The sequence below is a fragment of the Corvus moneduloides genome, chromosome Z (genome assembly GCF_009650955.1).
Source record: "Corvus moneduloides isolate bCorMon1 chromosome Z, bCorMon1.pri, whole genome shotgun sequence".
NCBI classification, from domain to species: domain Eukaryota; kingdom Metazoa; phylum Chordata; class Aves; order Passeriformes; family Corvidae; genus Corvus; species Corvus moneduloides.
In genome coordinates this window covers 53777584-53796290 of record NC_045511.1, presented here as the reverse complement: position 1 = coordinate 53796290, position 18707 = coordinate 53777584, and the positions used below count along the sequence as shown (strand labels likewise).

Genomic DNA, 18707 nt, shown 5'->3' with positions numbered 1-18707 from the left:
GTGCTTGTTCTTTTAAAAAGACAGACCTACCCCATTCAAAAGATGTTTGGATGGATACAAGAATGGCTAGATATTTGCCTAGAACATTCTCACAAGTGTACCACATTGAGAACTAGTATATAAAGAGGTCATGCAAATGCACGTAACTTCCAAGGACTTTTCTTTTAAAATTCAGTGTTCAATATCTGTAATTAAAGCCTTTTGCTTTGCAGAATTGTATCAATTTATCAGTCAGTTTTTAAATTCACCAATCCTGGTTCTTCTTTCTTAATACTGCAAAATAGAAATTTACATTTCACAGTAAGCGGAAGACTCTTATGGTTATGAGTCCATAGGGGAAGACTTTCAAACCTCCACTTCCTCCCTGCCCCCAATCCTTTACAGAGTTTTCATAAAGGAAATAATGTCAAAGGTTATCACTCTCATGGTGTGCATCCTGTTAGTGCTGTCAGTCCACTTGGCAATGTTTGGAATACTAGGGAGCTGCAGGGCACAGCAATTGTGTATAGCTTTTTATCTAAGACAAACAGACATGAAGTTATCTCAGTTGTTGAGCTGAGGCACTAATTTAAATTCTTTGTCTGCTGTGCTGATCATGGTTAGGTGACAATTCTGAGTGCTACTACAGTAGAACATTACAGCCTAATTTTGCCTTCTGCCTGCTGTTACTCCTGCTTTAGAGCCATTTAATTTACATTTCAGAAGACGTGCAAGTTTGACTTACAATATATGATCCCAGGAAAGCAACCAAGTGTAAGACAAAATCATGATGGATGTCCATCCATTTTCTTTATGTATCCCGACACAGGCTTGAACCTTCTCCTTAAACTCTCTTTTACATTTGCAGCTTCATTCATTCATTGCTCTTCAGAGAGAACAGAAAACAGTGTTGCAGACCCAAAAAGTAAATGAGAAGCTTTGATAATGAAGAATTTGAGGCTGGGAAAAGTAATGATGTCTGCCTGACTTCTCTGAAAGATTCCCTCTCCTACTTTGTACATCACCATTTCTGGAACTATACAGACAAATTCCTGATCTTATTTGTCTTTCAACTGGAAACAACATTGTCTGTAACCTCAGTTTGGTCAAGAAAAAAAAAATCAATAACCATGATCTAGGCCACATAGTTCAAGATATTTTCCAGCTCTCTTCCCCAAATCCCAAAGAGGTATTTCAGTTCTTACTCAAGGCTAGCAGAACTCAGCTACCTGGCAATTTGTTTGGGTTTAACATACCAAGCTCTGAAAAACTCCTAATGCAATTTTAGTATTAAGTTAAAGAAAACTTTATTTATAGCCAGGAACTGAACTGCTGCATGCAGGAAGGAAACAAGAGTCACCTTGAAAGGTCACAGTGACCATCCAGTAAAAAGACAGTAATTTTAAACTTGCTGCTAGAACATGCATGTCTTTAATGACTTTTCCTCAGCTATCTTGATTTCCAAATCCCTCCACAGATTTCTCTAGCTGCAGCAAGGATTTCTGTATAAAGCACTTATAAAGGTTATGATATTGACCTGTGACTCATGCAGTATTTAAACGTGGATGAGATTCCTGAGGACACAGACCCTTTCAATCATAAATGTTCTATCAGTGCTGGGGGAGACACTTCCAGCCACTGTTAGACTAGCTAGTAATTTTAGCTAGTTTACTTCTCTGCTTTCCTGGTGCTAAACTAAATGCTGCCCTGACTTTAAACAACTTCCAGTCAGGAGCTATAATGCAAAAAGTTCAGATTAATCTAACCAGTTCAGCTAATAGAAGACTAATGCCTACCACTGTGAGGACATTTCTCTCAGACTTTACATCCACTAATCTGCTGAAGACAGTCATATAGTTAGATGGCTATATAGTTAGACTGCCTTTTCCAAGAATATGTTTGCTATCAGCTGCCTACTTAGAATCACAGAATCATTTGGGCTGGAAAAAATCCTTATCATCAAGTCCAACCACTAACATTCTAGTGCCAAGTCAACTACTAAACCATGTCCCCAAATGCCAAATCTATACATCTTTCAAACATTTCCTGGGATGGTGATTCCACCACTTGCCTGGGCACTCTGTTCCAATGCTTGACAACCCTTTCACAGAAAGAATTTTCCCTAATATCCAATCTGTCACAAGCCCTCTTGTGCTTGGCTTGTTACATGTGAGAAGAGACTCTCACCTTGCTACAACCTCCTTGTAGAGAAAGGCAGAGAAAGATAAGGTTCCTTAGACTCCTTTTCTCCAGGCTAAACAATTCCAGCTCCCTCAATAGCTCCTCATCAGAGTCAACACCTCTGTTATCCTTTTCTGGACATGCTCCAACAACCAAGTGTCCTTCTTGTTGTGAGGGCTCCAAAACTTAACACAGGACTTGACATGCAGCCTCACCAGTGCTGAGTACAGGGGAGTAGTGACTGCCCTGGTCCTCCTGGCCACACTATTACTGATCCAAACCAGGATACCACTGGCCTTCTTGGTCACCTGGGCAACTACTGGCTCATGCTCTGACTCTGTTATTCTTGACCAGCACCTCAGGTTCTTTTATGTCAGGCAGCTTCCCAGTCACTCTTCCCCCAGCCTGTAGGGCTGCACAGGGTTGTTGTGACCAAAGTGCAGGACCTGGAACACCACCTTGTTGCACTTCACAAATTGGCTCACTGATCCAGCCTGTCCAGATCCTTCTGCAGAGGTTTCCTTCCCTCCAGCTGATCACCGTCCAACTTGGTGCCATTTGCAAACTGAGTGAGGGTGCACTTGATCCCATCCAGGTTATTGATAAAGATATAAAAGAACTGGCCCCAGTACACAGTCCTGGGGAATACCAGTAGTTACTGGCCACCAGCTGATTAAACTCAATTCCCCAACACTCTCTGGGCTTGGCCATTCAGTCACTTTTTCATCCAGCAAACTGTGCACCCATCTGAACCATAAGCGGCCAGTTTCTTCAGGAGAATGACGTGGGAAACAGTGTCAAAGGTTGTTCTGTACATGTCACATGATGGCACTCAAGACGGTCTGGTCCATGACCTTCCCTGGCACAGAGATCAGATTAACAGGTCTGTAGTCCCCCAGATCCTTCTTCTGACCCTTCTTGTAGATGGGCGTCATATTTGCTAACTTCCACTCAACCAGGACCTCTGATTAACCAGGACTGCTGCTAAATGATTGAAAGTGGTGAGCTCTTGCACCAGCTCCCTCAGTACCTTTGTGTGGATCCTAACTGACCACATAGATTTGTATGTGTCTAAGTGGTGTGGCAGGACTGACCACTTTCCCTTGGATTATGGGGGTTTCATTCTTTTTCCCATTCCCATCTTCCAGTTCAGGTACCCAGAGAACAATGGGTCTTCTTATTTGAGACTGAGGCAAAAAAGGTGTTAACTGCCTCATCCTTTTTGTTATCCCTTGTTATTATCTTTCCCCCTGCAACCAATAAAGGATGGAGACTACCCTTAAACCTCCTTTTGTTGTTAATGTATTCATAGAAACGTTTTTTAATTGCCTTTTACTGCAGGAGCCAAATTGTATTCTAGTTGGGCTTTGGCCCTTCCAATTTTCTCACCACATAACCCCATGACATCCTTGTACTTCTCTTGAGTATCCAGCCAGTAGTCTGCCTAAGATGATAAACTCTCTTTTTTCTCCTGAGTTCCAGCCAAAGCTACCTGTTCATCCAGGCTGGTCATCCTTTAATATTTCAAGCACAAAAACCAGTTAGTCTAGCTTGCACAGGATATGGTCTTCCTCACTGCTACACAGACCAATGCAACTTCATGTCTTTGGTGTACTATTGACAGCTAAAGAAAGCTGGGATATTACAATAGCCAAACTCAAAGTTTCAGTTTCACTTGCTCCACTCACTCTGTGTATGAGCATTAGGGGTGGATAGAAGTTTACTGGCTGCCAGTACCATGTAAAAATATCAGGAAGTATCTGTAAGAGTGGGAGGTCTTTTGATAGATGAAAAGCTTTGATTGTTTGACATAACCACTTATGAGTGCATGCTGTTTTCCAAAAGTCTTATGCCAGCTTCTGTTTTCAAAATACAATTTAAAATTTATTTACATTTTAAAGTTATTGAAAACATGCAGTAAGGTGTTCATGAATAGTTTATTTGTCTTCTCTGAAATGCACGCATTGTAAAGATATTGTTGCTCACTTCTGAATTCCTGCCTGGCTACTGGTTACCGCAATTTAAATCTGTCCAGTCTAGGTCTCCTAAACAGGAGCCTAGATGGACTCATCTCTTTCTCACTCCCAGACCACTCATGCTCTGCTCACAGCTAATATAATCACTAGATTTATGAAATACTGTAATTAGGCAATTATATTAAAAGGCTCTAAAATATTAAGTGTCTAGTCCTTTGCAGTGGTCATTCTTCAATGGAAGCAGCAGATACTTTGGTAATCCTAAAGGGATGTGACATAACTCTGGTATTACTGGTTGACAATTGAGGCAACTTGGTTTCTCTAGGAAGAGTATCTCCTCTGGGCCTAGGAAAAGCCTGAAATTGAAAAAACTGGGTAGAGTTTTGATTTCATTTTATCTTATTTTTTATTTCAGTGTACTAAAGTGTTATTGTCTGTGCTTTAGAGCCAGGAAGAGTGAAGTATGTTCTCTAAAAATTTCCCTGCAAATTAGTAGTATTCCTCCGTATGAATGGTCTATTTCTCCAGAGACAGTATTTGACAATATGTGGAGCTTCACTTACAGACAAAGAACTGTTCATACGATTTGACCATTGTTTTTAAAACTGTAGTGTTTCATTCTGTATCTTTCAACTCAGAGACAAGTCAGCTTTAATACAGCTTCCTTTTTATGAATGCACTTGCATGCTCTGTTGTTGACTAAACAGCTGACAGAACAAAGATTTGCATCCAATCTGCCATAGCAGAAACAGATCAACAGTTTTGATATCTTCACAAAAACAGATGCTCTCAAGTATTTTTCCATAAAATCAGCTAATTAACTGCTTTAATTGTTAAAAAAACCCTCTATTGACAAATTATATGTACAACTCACTAATCAGAGAATATCCTGAGTATTCAAGCCTTTCTTTTTTAGACTACAAAATAACAAGTTTCTGAGAAAAGATCCAGGCTGTCTGACAATAAAATGATAAAAAACCCCCACCAAGTAAAAATTCTTGCTCATTCCTGAGTTAATTCTATTGACATGAATTTAATGAGCACTGTTTACTTGCCAGAAAATTAAACAAATAACAAGCACTGCTTTAGCAAATCACTAGCTGGCTTAAGTGTTTTTCATGAATTAATCTTTCTTTGTATAAATGTAAGACAGCAAAAAAAGGAGATCTTGAAACCAGTAATGACATCTGTGAGCTCCTTCTGTGTGTTCTCCAATGGCAAAACACTGCCAGGGACTATGGCAAGGGAGAGGGTTGCCATGCAGACCAGCAGAACAGCCCTCTGAATTGGCATGCTGACCCACTTTCAACTACCAGCTCTTGCTGACCTTTTGTTGAGTGAAAGGTTTTTTCAGGTTTTTGCTGTTTTTCACCCTTTCAGTTCTTATTTCCAAAGGGGCAAACCTGTCTTTCTCTTTATTCTCATTTTCCTCTTTCTCCACTAGTATGCACTGAAGAAAGGTAGATTATTTCTTGTGAGTGTCTGCTTCAGATAATTAAAAATAAAATCTTCCACCCCTTCTTAAGAACATGCTGTGGAAGAAACATGGGTCTTGTTATCAACAAAATTATGATACAATTTCTTAAGGAAGTCAGTCTGATCAGAGTAGTTCATCTACGAAAACTATAATTGTTACTCTTGGCGATAGTGAAGGATAATAGTGTAATATTATACTAAATATTGCCACATGCAATTAAAAAACCTGTTTCAGTCTTGCCAGCAGTGGTGTCCAAATTCCCTTTTGAATTCAGGTTCGGATGTTGTGATTTAATCTAAATCTTTTGCTTCTCCTTCTTCCAAAACCAACAGGAGTTTAAAGAGAGCTGTATTTTTATTGGAACCATGTGCTCAGCTTAAGTTGCCAAAATAATTTAGCTAAAACTAGTGCTTTTATTTGGGTTAAGGTTGATTCTTAAGCTGTGCAGAGGTCAAGGCATTTAGCTCGTCTTCCTCTTTTTCAATTTCACCATAAAGTCTACAGCAGAGTTCTGCCAGTTCAAGCTGGTTTTTTCTGCATCCAAGCTACCAAGTTGAGCTTATCTATATTTGTGAGTTTCCACAAGTGGAGATGAAACCCTTTTTCATCCGTCTTCCCTACTACATATGTGTTACAATGCATAGAAAAATGGCTCCAGGGATTCAGAATAAGCAGTGGTTCAACAATCGTTCAACATTGCAAGTCCTGCTGCCAATGCCGCTGCTGCTGGTGTGACCTTAGTGTGACCTGTCTCTTGATGAGAGAGTGAGAGCTGCTGTGAAATGACTCACAGGGTGTTTGCCCTTCTTGGGCAACAAGTGGAAAAACATAAAAATATAGAATTTTGGAAGTAAGATATGAAAAAAAAAGCTCTGCTTTATGTTACTTGGAAAGTGTTCTTTGACCTTCATACAGCTTCAATAAACTGATGATAGTGTCACAATCTCCTTACAAAACTTTTAAAATCCTGAGCTGTGTTTCACAGTAACAAATACTATGTTATTGCAATTAAGGAAGTATCTATTTATCACAATTTATGTGTTTTGTGTTTGGGCATTCACTTGCAAATGGGACAAAACCAGGCCCTTAAACATCAAAATCTTCACATGATTAGGAGGTTCAAATCAAATATCCATTTCTAAATACATTTGCTGTAGTTAGAGACTGGTTTGGATCCAAAAATAAAAAGGGGTTTTTTTTGGTTTGGTTTCTATGCCATTGCAGCAAAAATGTCATAGGTCAGAATTATATATCAAAGGTGCTCTACGGTAGCAGTGCCTTGATTCAAAATAGATTAAATATAGGCTTCAGTTTTAAAGTGAAACCACGGTAAAGATCTGATGAGTCTTGTATATTACACTTTTCTCTCAGGAGATCCTGGTACAAACAGATCAAATCTCATCTTATAATAAGTATTTCAGTCTTGGGTGGAACTCTTAGAAAAAGAGAACCAGAAATAAGTCATTCCAGGGTTTTGTTTAGGATGCAACACAACCTGAAAGCAGCAAGAATGTAGTAAGTAGGAATCAGAGGAAAATCTGTGTTGAAATAAAACATTGTACAGATTCAAGGTTTCATTTTAACCCACCCTGAAAAAATATATCCTATTTAATGGTACAAGTGTTTACCTCCACTTGCATTACAAAAGTGAAAAAATGTTTTAAGATGTGGCTTTTATCAAATTTACAAGACAGTAGAAAATTTTAGAAATCTACCTAACAGGTCACTGAAAAATTATTCTCTGTCCCATTAAAAGTCATGACAGCTCAAAATTCGATTTTATCCAAAATCTGACAGAAATCTTACATATAAATAATATTGGGTTTATCATATAAAAAAGAAATTTGAAAATACTGTTTCATCATTTTAGATTGAAACTGTCAATAATTCTGAGTGAGAACATGCTGGAATTCAGAATTGCTGTCTTCAACTCTACACTTCTTTATCAGAATGCTAGGCATAAAAAAAAATTAAACACCACTAATTTACTTAGTTTTCTGGCAGCAGTGCAAGACATAGGACTGAAAGGGACTAAGAAGATTGGGCCAGTGCATTTTTTAGCTGACAGTTTTGTGGTTTAGTTATTCTAAAAGGTTTACATTGTATAAGAGAAGAGAGGCCCCTTCAGATTGAGGCAGAAAGGTCTCCAAACTATGAACACCACAGGGTTAAACAAAAATATCAAATAATAGGTTGTTTGTGACAGCAAAGAAGAAAGAAAGCTCTCACCCTTGTAACCAGCTGCATTGGTTTTCCAGTCATTAGCATTCAGATGTCCTGCACGTGAAGTCCTGACAATAATGTGCTGTATGTCTCTCCAGGTCAGAAATGGACTATGAAACAGGGGAAAGACAAAGTCACAGATCAGACATTTTACCAGGATGCAAGGATACAGGGTCATGTAAACTGAAAAGAACCCAAAGTAAGACAACTTTAATTTATCTTCTCTACTTTCTTTTGCTCCATTCAAAAGAACATGTTCCAATTTTACAGAAAAAATATATGAAATTATTTATACAACTGGGAGGTTTGCCATAAGCAGACAGTAACAATATATGATAATATTCTGCGACATGAAACTGAAGGGAAGATGAATGAGTCCATTTCACACAGAGGCAATTTTTATGACCACCAACTACTGTATCTTAATGAGCGTAAAGGAGAAGAAATTAAACTTTTGGCTTGCTGAAAAGTTCTACTAAATCTCACTAACTGCTAGCTCAAACTGGAAATTCCTCCAGACTTTCAGTTCCTATTGAAGTTATTCCAGGTGTCTCTGTTGTTATTAATTTGTCTACTACCCCTGGTCTTGAAATTCACTGAGAGTCTATGAGTATTTTGCAGGAATTCCAAGCAGTTGGATAGTTGGTGAGTTACAAAGCAAAGGCCTGATTGCACAGATGTGTATTTCTTTAAGGGACTCCTAATAACCTTTCCACTTGGAAGGTGAAAGAAGATGCCATTTTGTATCCTCACTATGACATGAATAAAGAGTTATCTTCTAGGATAAGGGCAAACCTTCAGGGACTGCAGTTTTCCTGTTTCTTCTATATCTACAACAAGGACAATTCCTTTTCTTAGAAGACAATCTAAAGATGCCATCACTTTGCTATTTTTTTTTTCTCCTTCCAATTTTTCAGTTTTTCTATTACCTGCAAGAAGATGAGCAGTATTCTCTTTAAAAATGCAGTGTAGTAGAGGGAATGATAAACTAAGCCACTAAACAATGAAGAAGAAAAAAGTACTGTGGTGTAGAACACCTGTCACTAAGTATCAGTCTCAGAGCATCATTATCTGCCCCTACTGCACATACTGCCACAATTCCCCTCAGCTGAAGACAGACCAGAATGAAGTTTGTAAGACCCAGAACTGGCTGTCTACACTGCCCAGGACTATGCAGTCATTGAAAACCAGGGAAACCTTGGTTCTTAAACCAGATGCTTAACATATTTAAATATTGTTACATTTAATGAGAGCAGATACCTTCTGTCCCTGAGCATTTTTTTAAACATTACTAGGCCTATAGGCATGGGTTTTTTTCTTATGGTGCAACTTCTCACACCAGACTGCTGGACTAGAATGACAGTAACTGTTTATCCAGCTGAGCTGGTAAAAATTACTGAAATAAAGATTAAAAAAAAGTAATGGAATGTAAGGTACCTTGAGGATTTGTAAGATAGCATATGCTTGTACAGTCACATAACATACTACAGCTTTTTTAACCACATAGCATGGGCCTGTACAACATCATTTTAATCAACTTCTAGCTCTACTTTACAACATTCAGTTTATACTCATGACGCAACCCCACAGTTTCTGTAATGCATCCTGATCTCCTCATGAGGCAGTATTGGAAGGCTTTGCCACAGAATCTACAGCCATAGAATCATATGATGGTTTGGGCTGGAAGGGACCTTTAAAGATCATCTAGCCCAAGTCCCCAGCAATCAGCAGGGACATGTTCAACTAGATCAGGTTGCTCAGAACACTGTCTGAACTCACCTTGAATGTTTCCAGGTATGGGGCATCGGCCACCTCTGTGGGCAATCTGTTCCAATGTTTTACCACTCCTTTTGTACGAGGAAGAAAATAAATCCATATTTTGCATTATCGTTATAGTGTTTTTTAGGATAAAATCCAGACAAGTTGTGACAGGACATGATGAATGTCTTCCTTTAGATAAACAGTGGGGTAAGCAGCCATACATCCACCAACAATGGTGTTCTGGTGTACCTGTCAAATCTGCAGTGCACATAGCAGTGAAGATGGCAGACCCTACAGAGTATTGCGTTCTTCCCAAAGATAAAAAACCGTAAGCGCCAAAAATCAAACAAACAATGGCCTAACTGCAGGCTGATAATGATGAAATTGGGAGGAGAAAACCCCTGAGAGAAAGGCATCTGAATTACATCCTTTATTGTGTCATCTCCAAAGGAACAATAAAATGAGACTGTCCAAAAGACTGCTCACAGTCTGAGTAATAACAGCATGGAAGGAACTGCAAAAAAACCTTAGGTTAGTTACCACTCTTGGAGCTAGCTTGACTGTGAAGGTGAAGAAGGCTTACATTGTCCTAGGTCAAGACAGGAAGCTATGACTAACATGGTACCCAGGCTATTGATTTGACCTGTCTTCCACATTTCAAAAGACTGACTACAGGGCCACTGCAATTCAGTGAAACTGCTCCTCTTCCACCTTCCTCATTTTCCTCCCAGGAACTGACAGGAAAAAGATGATGGGATCTCTGCTCTAAAGGTGAACAGCCAGCAGCACCTTAAGAGTAACTTCAGAGACTAGCCTCTAAAAGCTGAAGCTGGAAAACACTCGGAGAGCCAAGAAACTACAGGGGATAGAGCTGCTAAACTCTTAAAAGTCTCAACTGAGAAAGTGCCAACTGAGATTTCTAAAAGGCTTGTACAAGTTAAAGGCATTGCCCTGGCAGCAGAACAACAGCTATCCACTTGTTTTATTTCTAGCTGTTGCTCCAAAGCACAGACACAGAAAACTCAATAAAGAAGTTAAAAATCATCACAGCCAAACATTATTTGTTTTTAACCCAGCTTGAGTTTAAGAAATGTCTGAATGGAATTTTCTTAGAACCTTTCTAAAGTAAGTTAAATGGAAAATTTCAGCCTGAATAGTTATTCTTTGGCAAATTCATATGTAACTGAAAACAGCAAAAGGAACCAAAGTACATTCAAATCAATGTCAATATAATAACTGAAATTTTATAAGTGGCATATGTGGTTAAGTTCAAGAAGAACACAGGTTCTAAGGTAAGCATTTACTGATGGTTATGTTTTCCAACACTTCAATATTAAGAGCAAACTACTTCAAAAATGCAAAGATTCAGAAGGAGATTTCTAACTCACACACTCTAGCATTGCCTTCTATAACAGGCAGTCAATCAATGGAGCAAAGACCTAGCTAAAGCTGATGCACTTAAATGATAACCTCTCCTCTTGCACTTGAAGTCTAACTGTAGAAATCATTTGACAGCACTTCCTCAGTTCACCTCAGCTGTCTCATCACCTTTAACCTCTGACTATATGTATGACAAAGCCCTCATAACTTTGAAAACACAGAAATATGTTTTCTGTATTCAAAACTGTACCATGCCAGACACAACACTGGTCTTCTCCTTTCTGTAAGAAAATCAATCAGTATGGAAAGTATGCAAATATCTGTTCAGTTGCCAGAAGTCCAAAGTAGCTACCTCTGATGCTGCTGACCCCTTACAATGTGAACTCCATTTTCCTTTTATCTCAGTGATTACACTTGGTGGTGCTATCTTTTAGAGAAATGTGGTACATTGTCATTTTTCTGTCACTAGTATCAGAATTTACTAATATTCTTTAGTTTTTCCCAGCTACCTTGTTCTAGCCTTGGTTTCATGTAAGAGAAGACAAATGCAGGAATGACATTAACCTGTTGGAGCAAGTCCAGAGGAGGGCCACCAAAATGGCTAGAGGGACGAAGCACCTCTCCTACAAGGAAAAGCTACTCTCTGAAAGAGAGTAGGTTTAGATTAGATCCTTGCTGGCAAGGTGGTAAAGCACTGGCACAGGTTGCCAAGACAAGTTGAGGATGCTCCTTAGAGGTGTTCCAGGCCAGGCTGGATGGGGCTCTGAATAACCCAGTCTAGTGAAAGGTGTTTCTGCCCATAGCAGGGGGGTTGGAACGAGATGATCTTTAAGGTCCCTTCCAAACAAAATCATCCTATGGTTCTAAGATTCCATATCACTCATGTGAAGAGAATCATGGAAGAAAACAGACTCTCTCAAATGCTATACCACTGAGTATACATCACAGTAGAAAGGTAGCAGACTAATACCTCCATTTCAATTGCTGCTTCTTACCCATGAAAGTAGTTTATACACCATGTGTTGGAAAATATACATTGGCTTACAGACAGGAACATGCAGTTCAGTTGGGGATGTATAATGTATTTAATGTATTCTTCTGTCAGCAACATAAGGGTTTTTTTTTTAAATTTGGCTTCTTCAAAGGAACATGGTACAATGGTCTCTAGAACCAATACAGAGCCATTGTCTCTCCTGACTCTGACAAATCCCAAATCCAAACTTTTCATCAATGAGAAAAGGAATTTCAGCTAGCAACAGTAGATGGTACTATGCAATGCAAATAGTTTACTTTCAGTAAGAAAATTGCTGTCTCTGTGGACTAAATTGATTATACTTATTTTCTCGTTTACAATTAGAAAAATTTGACAATACATAATGACTAAGTGCAATACACAAGCATTTATTCATAGGACCTGATCAAGGTACTAGATATACTGGGAAACATCAAGGGGGTACAACTGGGAAACAATTAACTATCTGAATACCATAAGAAAACTGCAGGACATGAAAATTAAGAGACTTATTTGTGTGATAGTTGTTGCATATTTACAACCCCGCATTGCGCCCTCAGGGATTCCAAACAAGCAGTCTGAAACTCAGTTACAATTCTTTGATTCCTGAAGGAAAACATGCCACTTTGATACTCAAATACTGGATCAAAAATAATAAAACTTGTTCACATTATGCGTAACAACATCTTCAAACCATTTGTTACCAAGGTTTCAGAAGCAGATCCCTGTTGGAAGAAATGGCTAATTGGAGGGTTCAAATCAGAAGGCAGGTAAGAGATCCTCCATCATCTATTTGTCAATCCTACCATATAAGGCTTATCAAAGAAAGAACGTGCAAGGTTGCAGTGTAAATCTGTCTTGCTTTTTTTGTTTGGTTGAATGTACCTTTGTGTGAGAGTCGAAGCAATGTCTTGGCTGTTCTAACGCACATCCAGGCCATATCAGTGCTCTGTTCAACTCCTGATGTCTCCCAGGAATAGAACTTGGCTACCGGGGAAAATGGACTTCCACAGGCTCAAAACCCTTCCACGGTATAAATTGTTGCGTTTTCCAGCACAAAGTGGAATGAAACTATACATTATTACAAACATAGTCAAGAAGTGTCCAGGACTAAGTGCTCCAATTTTTAAGCAGCTTGCTATCCAAAGAATGTAACTAACCTTGCAAAACCCTTTTCCAACTTGTCTTTTTTAAAAATCTCATAGAAACGGTGCCATTAGCAGAGGTACTAATAGAGAATCTAAGGAAGAATCTATGAAAACGCAAACTCTGTCTGAATGCAAAATAGTTTCAGTAAGCCGTTACACTAAGCCACAAGATCATGTGTCATTTATATCCCATTTAAAAAGTACTGCAGGCAATACTTTGATGGCTTCAAAACTTCGTTTTTCATGCTTTAATTCCTAACATTTACTTAGGGTCACCTAAATTGGCAGGCATCACAGGTGAAAAATACAGCCTGAAATTTCAAATCACATAAATAAGAAACTCAGAAACTGCATAAAATAATCGAAACATATTCCATGCAAACAAACCCCAGACTTTAATTTAATAGATCTCAAGATGATGTCCCTATAATATTAAAGGTTGTACTTCATAATCTATAATGTCACAAGACCAAAGATCTCTCTGAACTGGTGAAGAAAACCAGCATGGGAAACCAGGAAATATTTTTCTCCCTAGTTTCTCTATTTTTTTTAACTTCTTTTTTTTTTTTTTTTTCCTATTTTATTTAGGGGCTGTGGTCAGCAGCAGTGGCAGATTTTAAGTACACATACAAGAGAAAAGTTAGTGACTAGAATACAAATGAATAAAAACCACATTTATGATATTGTTAATATAATTCCTTTGCATCTATTCAAATATACAGGCTAAGGTCTAGAACCAAAACCTTGCACTTAATGAAATGGAACAGAATCTAAAAGGAGGCAAAATCAACACATTTTCACTTCAAAGCCCTTTTTAGCACCCTGCAACAGAGTATTACAAATACAAAAGAGTTACTGGGATATTTAGTCACTCGCACATTTTGCCTCCATCACCACATATGAAGCTTTAATACAGTCTTGTCTTTATGTCTATTATAGCAACTATTAGTTCTGAAAAAAAAGCTAGTCCATGGGCACTAACATAGATTTCCCACTGACAGAGTGACCAAAGGTCACAGAGAAAAAAGGGTATGCTTATCAGCATGTTTTAAGATGCCACAATCAGAAATAGCTTTGTTGTAGGTCTTGTGTGATACACCTTTTTTGAAATTTTCAACTAAAACAAAACAAAAAAAATCAATTACCAATTTCAGTTCATTAAGAAATAGTGAGAAAAACTTCCAGCAAGTTGAAATGTACACACATGCAATATTATCTGCATTTGCAGATTGTTTGGAATGAACTTAAGGATTTTAAAACTGAGGTTAAGAAGAGATTTAAAAGTTTTAAAACCTCCACAATAACATTTATTAACTTTTCAAAATACCTTTGTTTCTGATAAGTGCATTAAGAAAACACAATTAGAATGTCACAAGTGCTGAAGTATTTAAGATTATGTCAGGTCTTCAACTACAAACTCTTATTCTCAAGCTTATAACTCAACAGCAAAAAGTATTCTGTGTTGAATATTGGGTCAAGGTGTCTTCAAAAAAGCAGCATGAAAGATGGAAACGTAATTCTAATGTTATGAATGACATGCAATGAAATTACTATTGTGTGCAAATTTCTTACTTCCTTCAAAGAAAATGGCTGACCCCACAGGAAACTATTTTTTCCCAGAATTTAACAGAATCAATGTCCTAGAACTTAGAAACACTTGATTTTGAGTAGGATTTGGGTTGAAGCATTCCGTCTTAAACCTGCAGGTATTATCCAACAGAGCACAAAGTAATGCAAAATAGTTTGAAATACAGATTTACCTGAAGATCTCCCACATTTCTGCTGCTCCATGAAACACATTAGAGAGTATATATTAGGCATAAAGAACAAAATCATGCAGTTGAGAAGATGCTTGTAATACAGAAAAATTTTTGAGCTAAATGTACAAGGACTATGGATCTACACTATCCATGGTTTTTAGAGCTGAGGAACTTGACCCATATTAAAAAATAGACTCGTGTCAGCATGCAGAAGTTGAGATTTTATTTTTCATACTATACTGACTCATGTTCAGGTTAACCTAACACCTCCCAAAACCTCTTTCAGTGTTCAAGAAAAGACATTGCTAAGAGGAGCCTGATGAATGGAGGAGGTGACCTACAGTACCCTGCAGTGCACAGCACATATGGGCAGCCTTGTGAGTGTACTGTAAGACATCGTGAGGATGCTATACATCATTTAATGGAAACCACCTGGGTTCAACATTGTTTCAAGTTACTACAACACTGAGTACTCTGTCAGCATCTCCACAGTGTCAGCTTTCCTTCATGTGAAGTAAGCATGGAGATCTTTCCTATACTTGAAAGGCTACCATGTATTATGACAACAAAGCTTCCAAAGCACTGTGTAATGTGTGTATAAAGGCGCTGGATGAATGAGAAGTATCTTCCCGTATGCTTAAGTTTTATTTCACAGTATAACTCAGATCTTACTTTGCTTCCAGTGCCAGGGCAATGATGCCTGCAGCCATAGGTGCAGAGGCTGAGGTTCCAGTATGGCTGTCTGTGCAACGCTGCCTCAGGTCTGTAGTGATCTGGAAGAAATTTAATGTGTGAAATTTAGAACACAACTTCAGAAATCAGAGCATGTTTCATTTACTTGAATGATTCATAGGTATGTGGAGGGTATTTTCTTCTTTAATTGCAAGAAAGGGAATATACATGTTGTTAGATGTTCTGACCTTGAAGTCACTTGTGAATTTAGAGAGCGCTCTCTATATTGCTCCATGGCATGATCAACAAAGACACTTTTAAACTAGAAAAACATGCAGAGGAGTTTGAAACTGAACAGCTGCACAACTGGAACTCTGCCCTTCTATTTGGATTTAGAGAGGACTTTCCCTCCAAGAATCTCAAAGAGCTTTACAAACAGGAAGGAACTAAATCTTATATACAGACTGCTTATGCCCATTTTAGAGACTATAAAGAGGTATAGAGGGCTTGATTAGGTTGCCTGAAGTCATAGCAGAAGTATGTGACACAAGAGAATACAGCTGGGCTCATGCAAAGTACCCTGTTTAATCCTTCATTCAATCCTTAAGCAATAAATCCCATGAAATTAAGCAGTAATTCATTGGAAAATCCTGATGTGATTACAAAATTGGCCCAGCCATCACCAGCCAATTAGATCTTTTCAGTTTTAAATTGTTATGCATGACGTATAGATAATTACATGCTGCACATATTTTTGTATGTAATCTAAGTGGATGTATAAACTATAATGTGCAATACCAACTAGAGGCACAGCCTTCTATGTAGTGTTACGATGTTTCTATCCTTGAAATAACGAATTTAAGACAGATGCTTTCTGTAAGAATGTAAATCACACACAAAAATGAGTTTATTTTAAATCCTGCCTCTTTCAGGCAATGTTAATCTAAAATGATTCTACTCTATGCTGATTCCTGGAGAAGTGGTTCTTTGGAGGAGCAAGGCAGTAGAGGAAGAATGTCACTAATACCTAGCAGAAGCTCAAGCAAAACCCATGCAGACTGGAGAACAGTTGTTTGAAGACAGCAGTCTTTAGCATGGAAACCTCGATGAAGGTGAATGACCTGTGATGCCAAACCTTATTCTCAGAATTTCAGTCACTGCACGATATAAAATATCTGCCTGAGGGGCAGAGGAGAAGTTGCTTACATAACGTTTTATCCAAACACACGGAATTATTGTGTCCTAATTCACCAGTATTATACTTCATTTCCAACACAGATTTGCACAAAGATGGGAGACAATCAGAGGATCAAAAAATCACAAAAAAGCACAGGGCATGTAAAAATGCCTGTCTAGCTTTGAAACCTCAAGATATATGAAATATGATCTGAAAAACCACCTGCATCTCAACTGGGCAGAATATAAGCAAATGCATACAGGAGGTACAGGTTTCACACTTGATGTTAGCCATATCCAGTATATTACACGATTTGTATAAGGCTGATGAAAACCCTCATATGTAAGCATATGCAAGGTGACATAGAAGATTTCTGACAGAAAAGGCACTAACAGCACCAAGAAAATTATTGTTGAAAACAAGTAGGGAGCAAGTGAAACAATATGGAAGCTTCTAAAAATTGAAAAAGACAGATGAAAGTATTTATAATGTCAGATCCTTAAATTAGTCAACTAACTAGAGGCCAGATTTCTTGATTAATGAAGTCTAGACAGTACTTTATCTCCCCCTATTAATTCTTCATAAATGCACACCTTGTTAAATAATTTCTTCATCTATCATTGGCTGGAAGTTGGAACCCCATAAAAAAGTTGTTAATGTAATTTCCTTCTCTCTTGCCCTCTTGCCTACTGACAGTCTATTCATTTAGAAAATGAAAATTACCAGCGTTGGGAAAAGCTTTATGAATGAAAATTGCATAAAAGCTGTGACAATATTAAGAGATGAAACTGCAGCAGGAACAGTCCTAACACTGCATTGCCCCTATGTGAAAATTCAAGTAGTGATTTTCCAGGTGGGATTAAGATGTCCAAGTACCAGATAATGACATGCACCCAGAGACATATCAGATAGAGCTATCCCATCTGGAAAATACTGGTCATTGCTGTGGTGAGGACCAAAAGAAAGGCCAGGAAAAAGAGAGTGAAAAAGGGATTAATAGATGCTCATGTCTTTCATATCCTGGTACTTTATGTCCTGCATAGAAGTAGTGCAGCAGGTGCTTTCCTTGGAGGACCAAAGGGCAATAAAGCCTCCAGGAGCTCAGGCAGGAAAAGTGCTCTCATAGCAGCTTTTCCCTAAGGGACAGCCTCTGTCAATACAGTGAAACACACACTGAATTGTGCTATCTTTGCTTCTCATCCTCTGGAAGAACATCCTTCCAGAGTGATCTTACTGTCCTGTGGCTACAGATATCAAGCACAATAAGCCATGACATGTCTTTATTTGGGCAGCATTGTCCCTCATGTTCTAAGTAGATACTGTGGTAGCAATTTAAACTACAGACCCTTATCTCTCTTTCAGCAGATAATTCAGCCGAAAATGTGTTGAGAAAGCTTTGTAAGTGTAAACCCCATTTGAACTAATTCAAAGGAAAGTTACTGACAAGAGCTGAGGTATTTAGGTGTAGATTACCTCCCAAAATCTGAGGCATGTTTTTCAGCACTATGGAGTCACTGCAGAGAACTGTTTCATTGACCCCAAGAAAAAAGAATACATGACCACCAAGAGGTGAGCAAATTTCAAGATGAAAAATGGTGCCCGAAATTCCTGAACAACATAAAAACATCAACAATCACAATAAAAGGATGTGGTATTGGATAGCACCATTAGTGTGTATTGGAAGCTGCCATTACTGTGTATTAGCAGTCATTCAGATCCTTAGGATGGGGAGAATGAGAAATTTTTTAATCTTTTGTTGAGTATAACACAACTGCTAATCTGTGAAAATGCTGATCCAACTGCCTAAGAAAAGTCCATGCAATATTTCTAGGGCCATGAGTTACAACAGCTTCTAAATTAGTTGAATCAACTAGGTTTGATTGAAGACAGTGACAATATTTCTGGTACTTGCCTAGTTTAATCAACATGAAATTAGCAAGCTCAGACAGACACCCCAGTGA

General features: G+C 38.3%; 1 protein-coding gene across 6 annotated transcripts in view; it reads right to left on the bottom strand.

Moving 5' to 3' along the window:
• Nucleotides 1-18707, bottom strand: part of PCSK5 (proprotein convertase subtilisin/kexin type 5) — a 227857-nt gene that overhangs the window by 88426 nt on the left and 120724 nt on the right. For 5 of the 6 annotated variants that reach the window (XM_032096048.1, XM_032096054.1, XM_032096049.1 and 2 more), the window contains exons 9-10: nt 15570-15670; nt 7843-7946 (exon numbers count right to left, since the gene is read on the bottom strand). In XM_032096048.1, coding sequence (XP_031951939.1) covers nt 7843-7946; nt 15570-15670 — 205 coding nt within the window. Of the gene's footprint in view, nt 1-726; nt 866-7842; nt 7947-15569; nt 15671-18707 lie in introns of those variants that run through there. The other variant, XM_032096053.1, reaches the window with a different exon arrangement.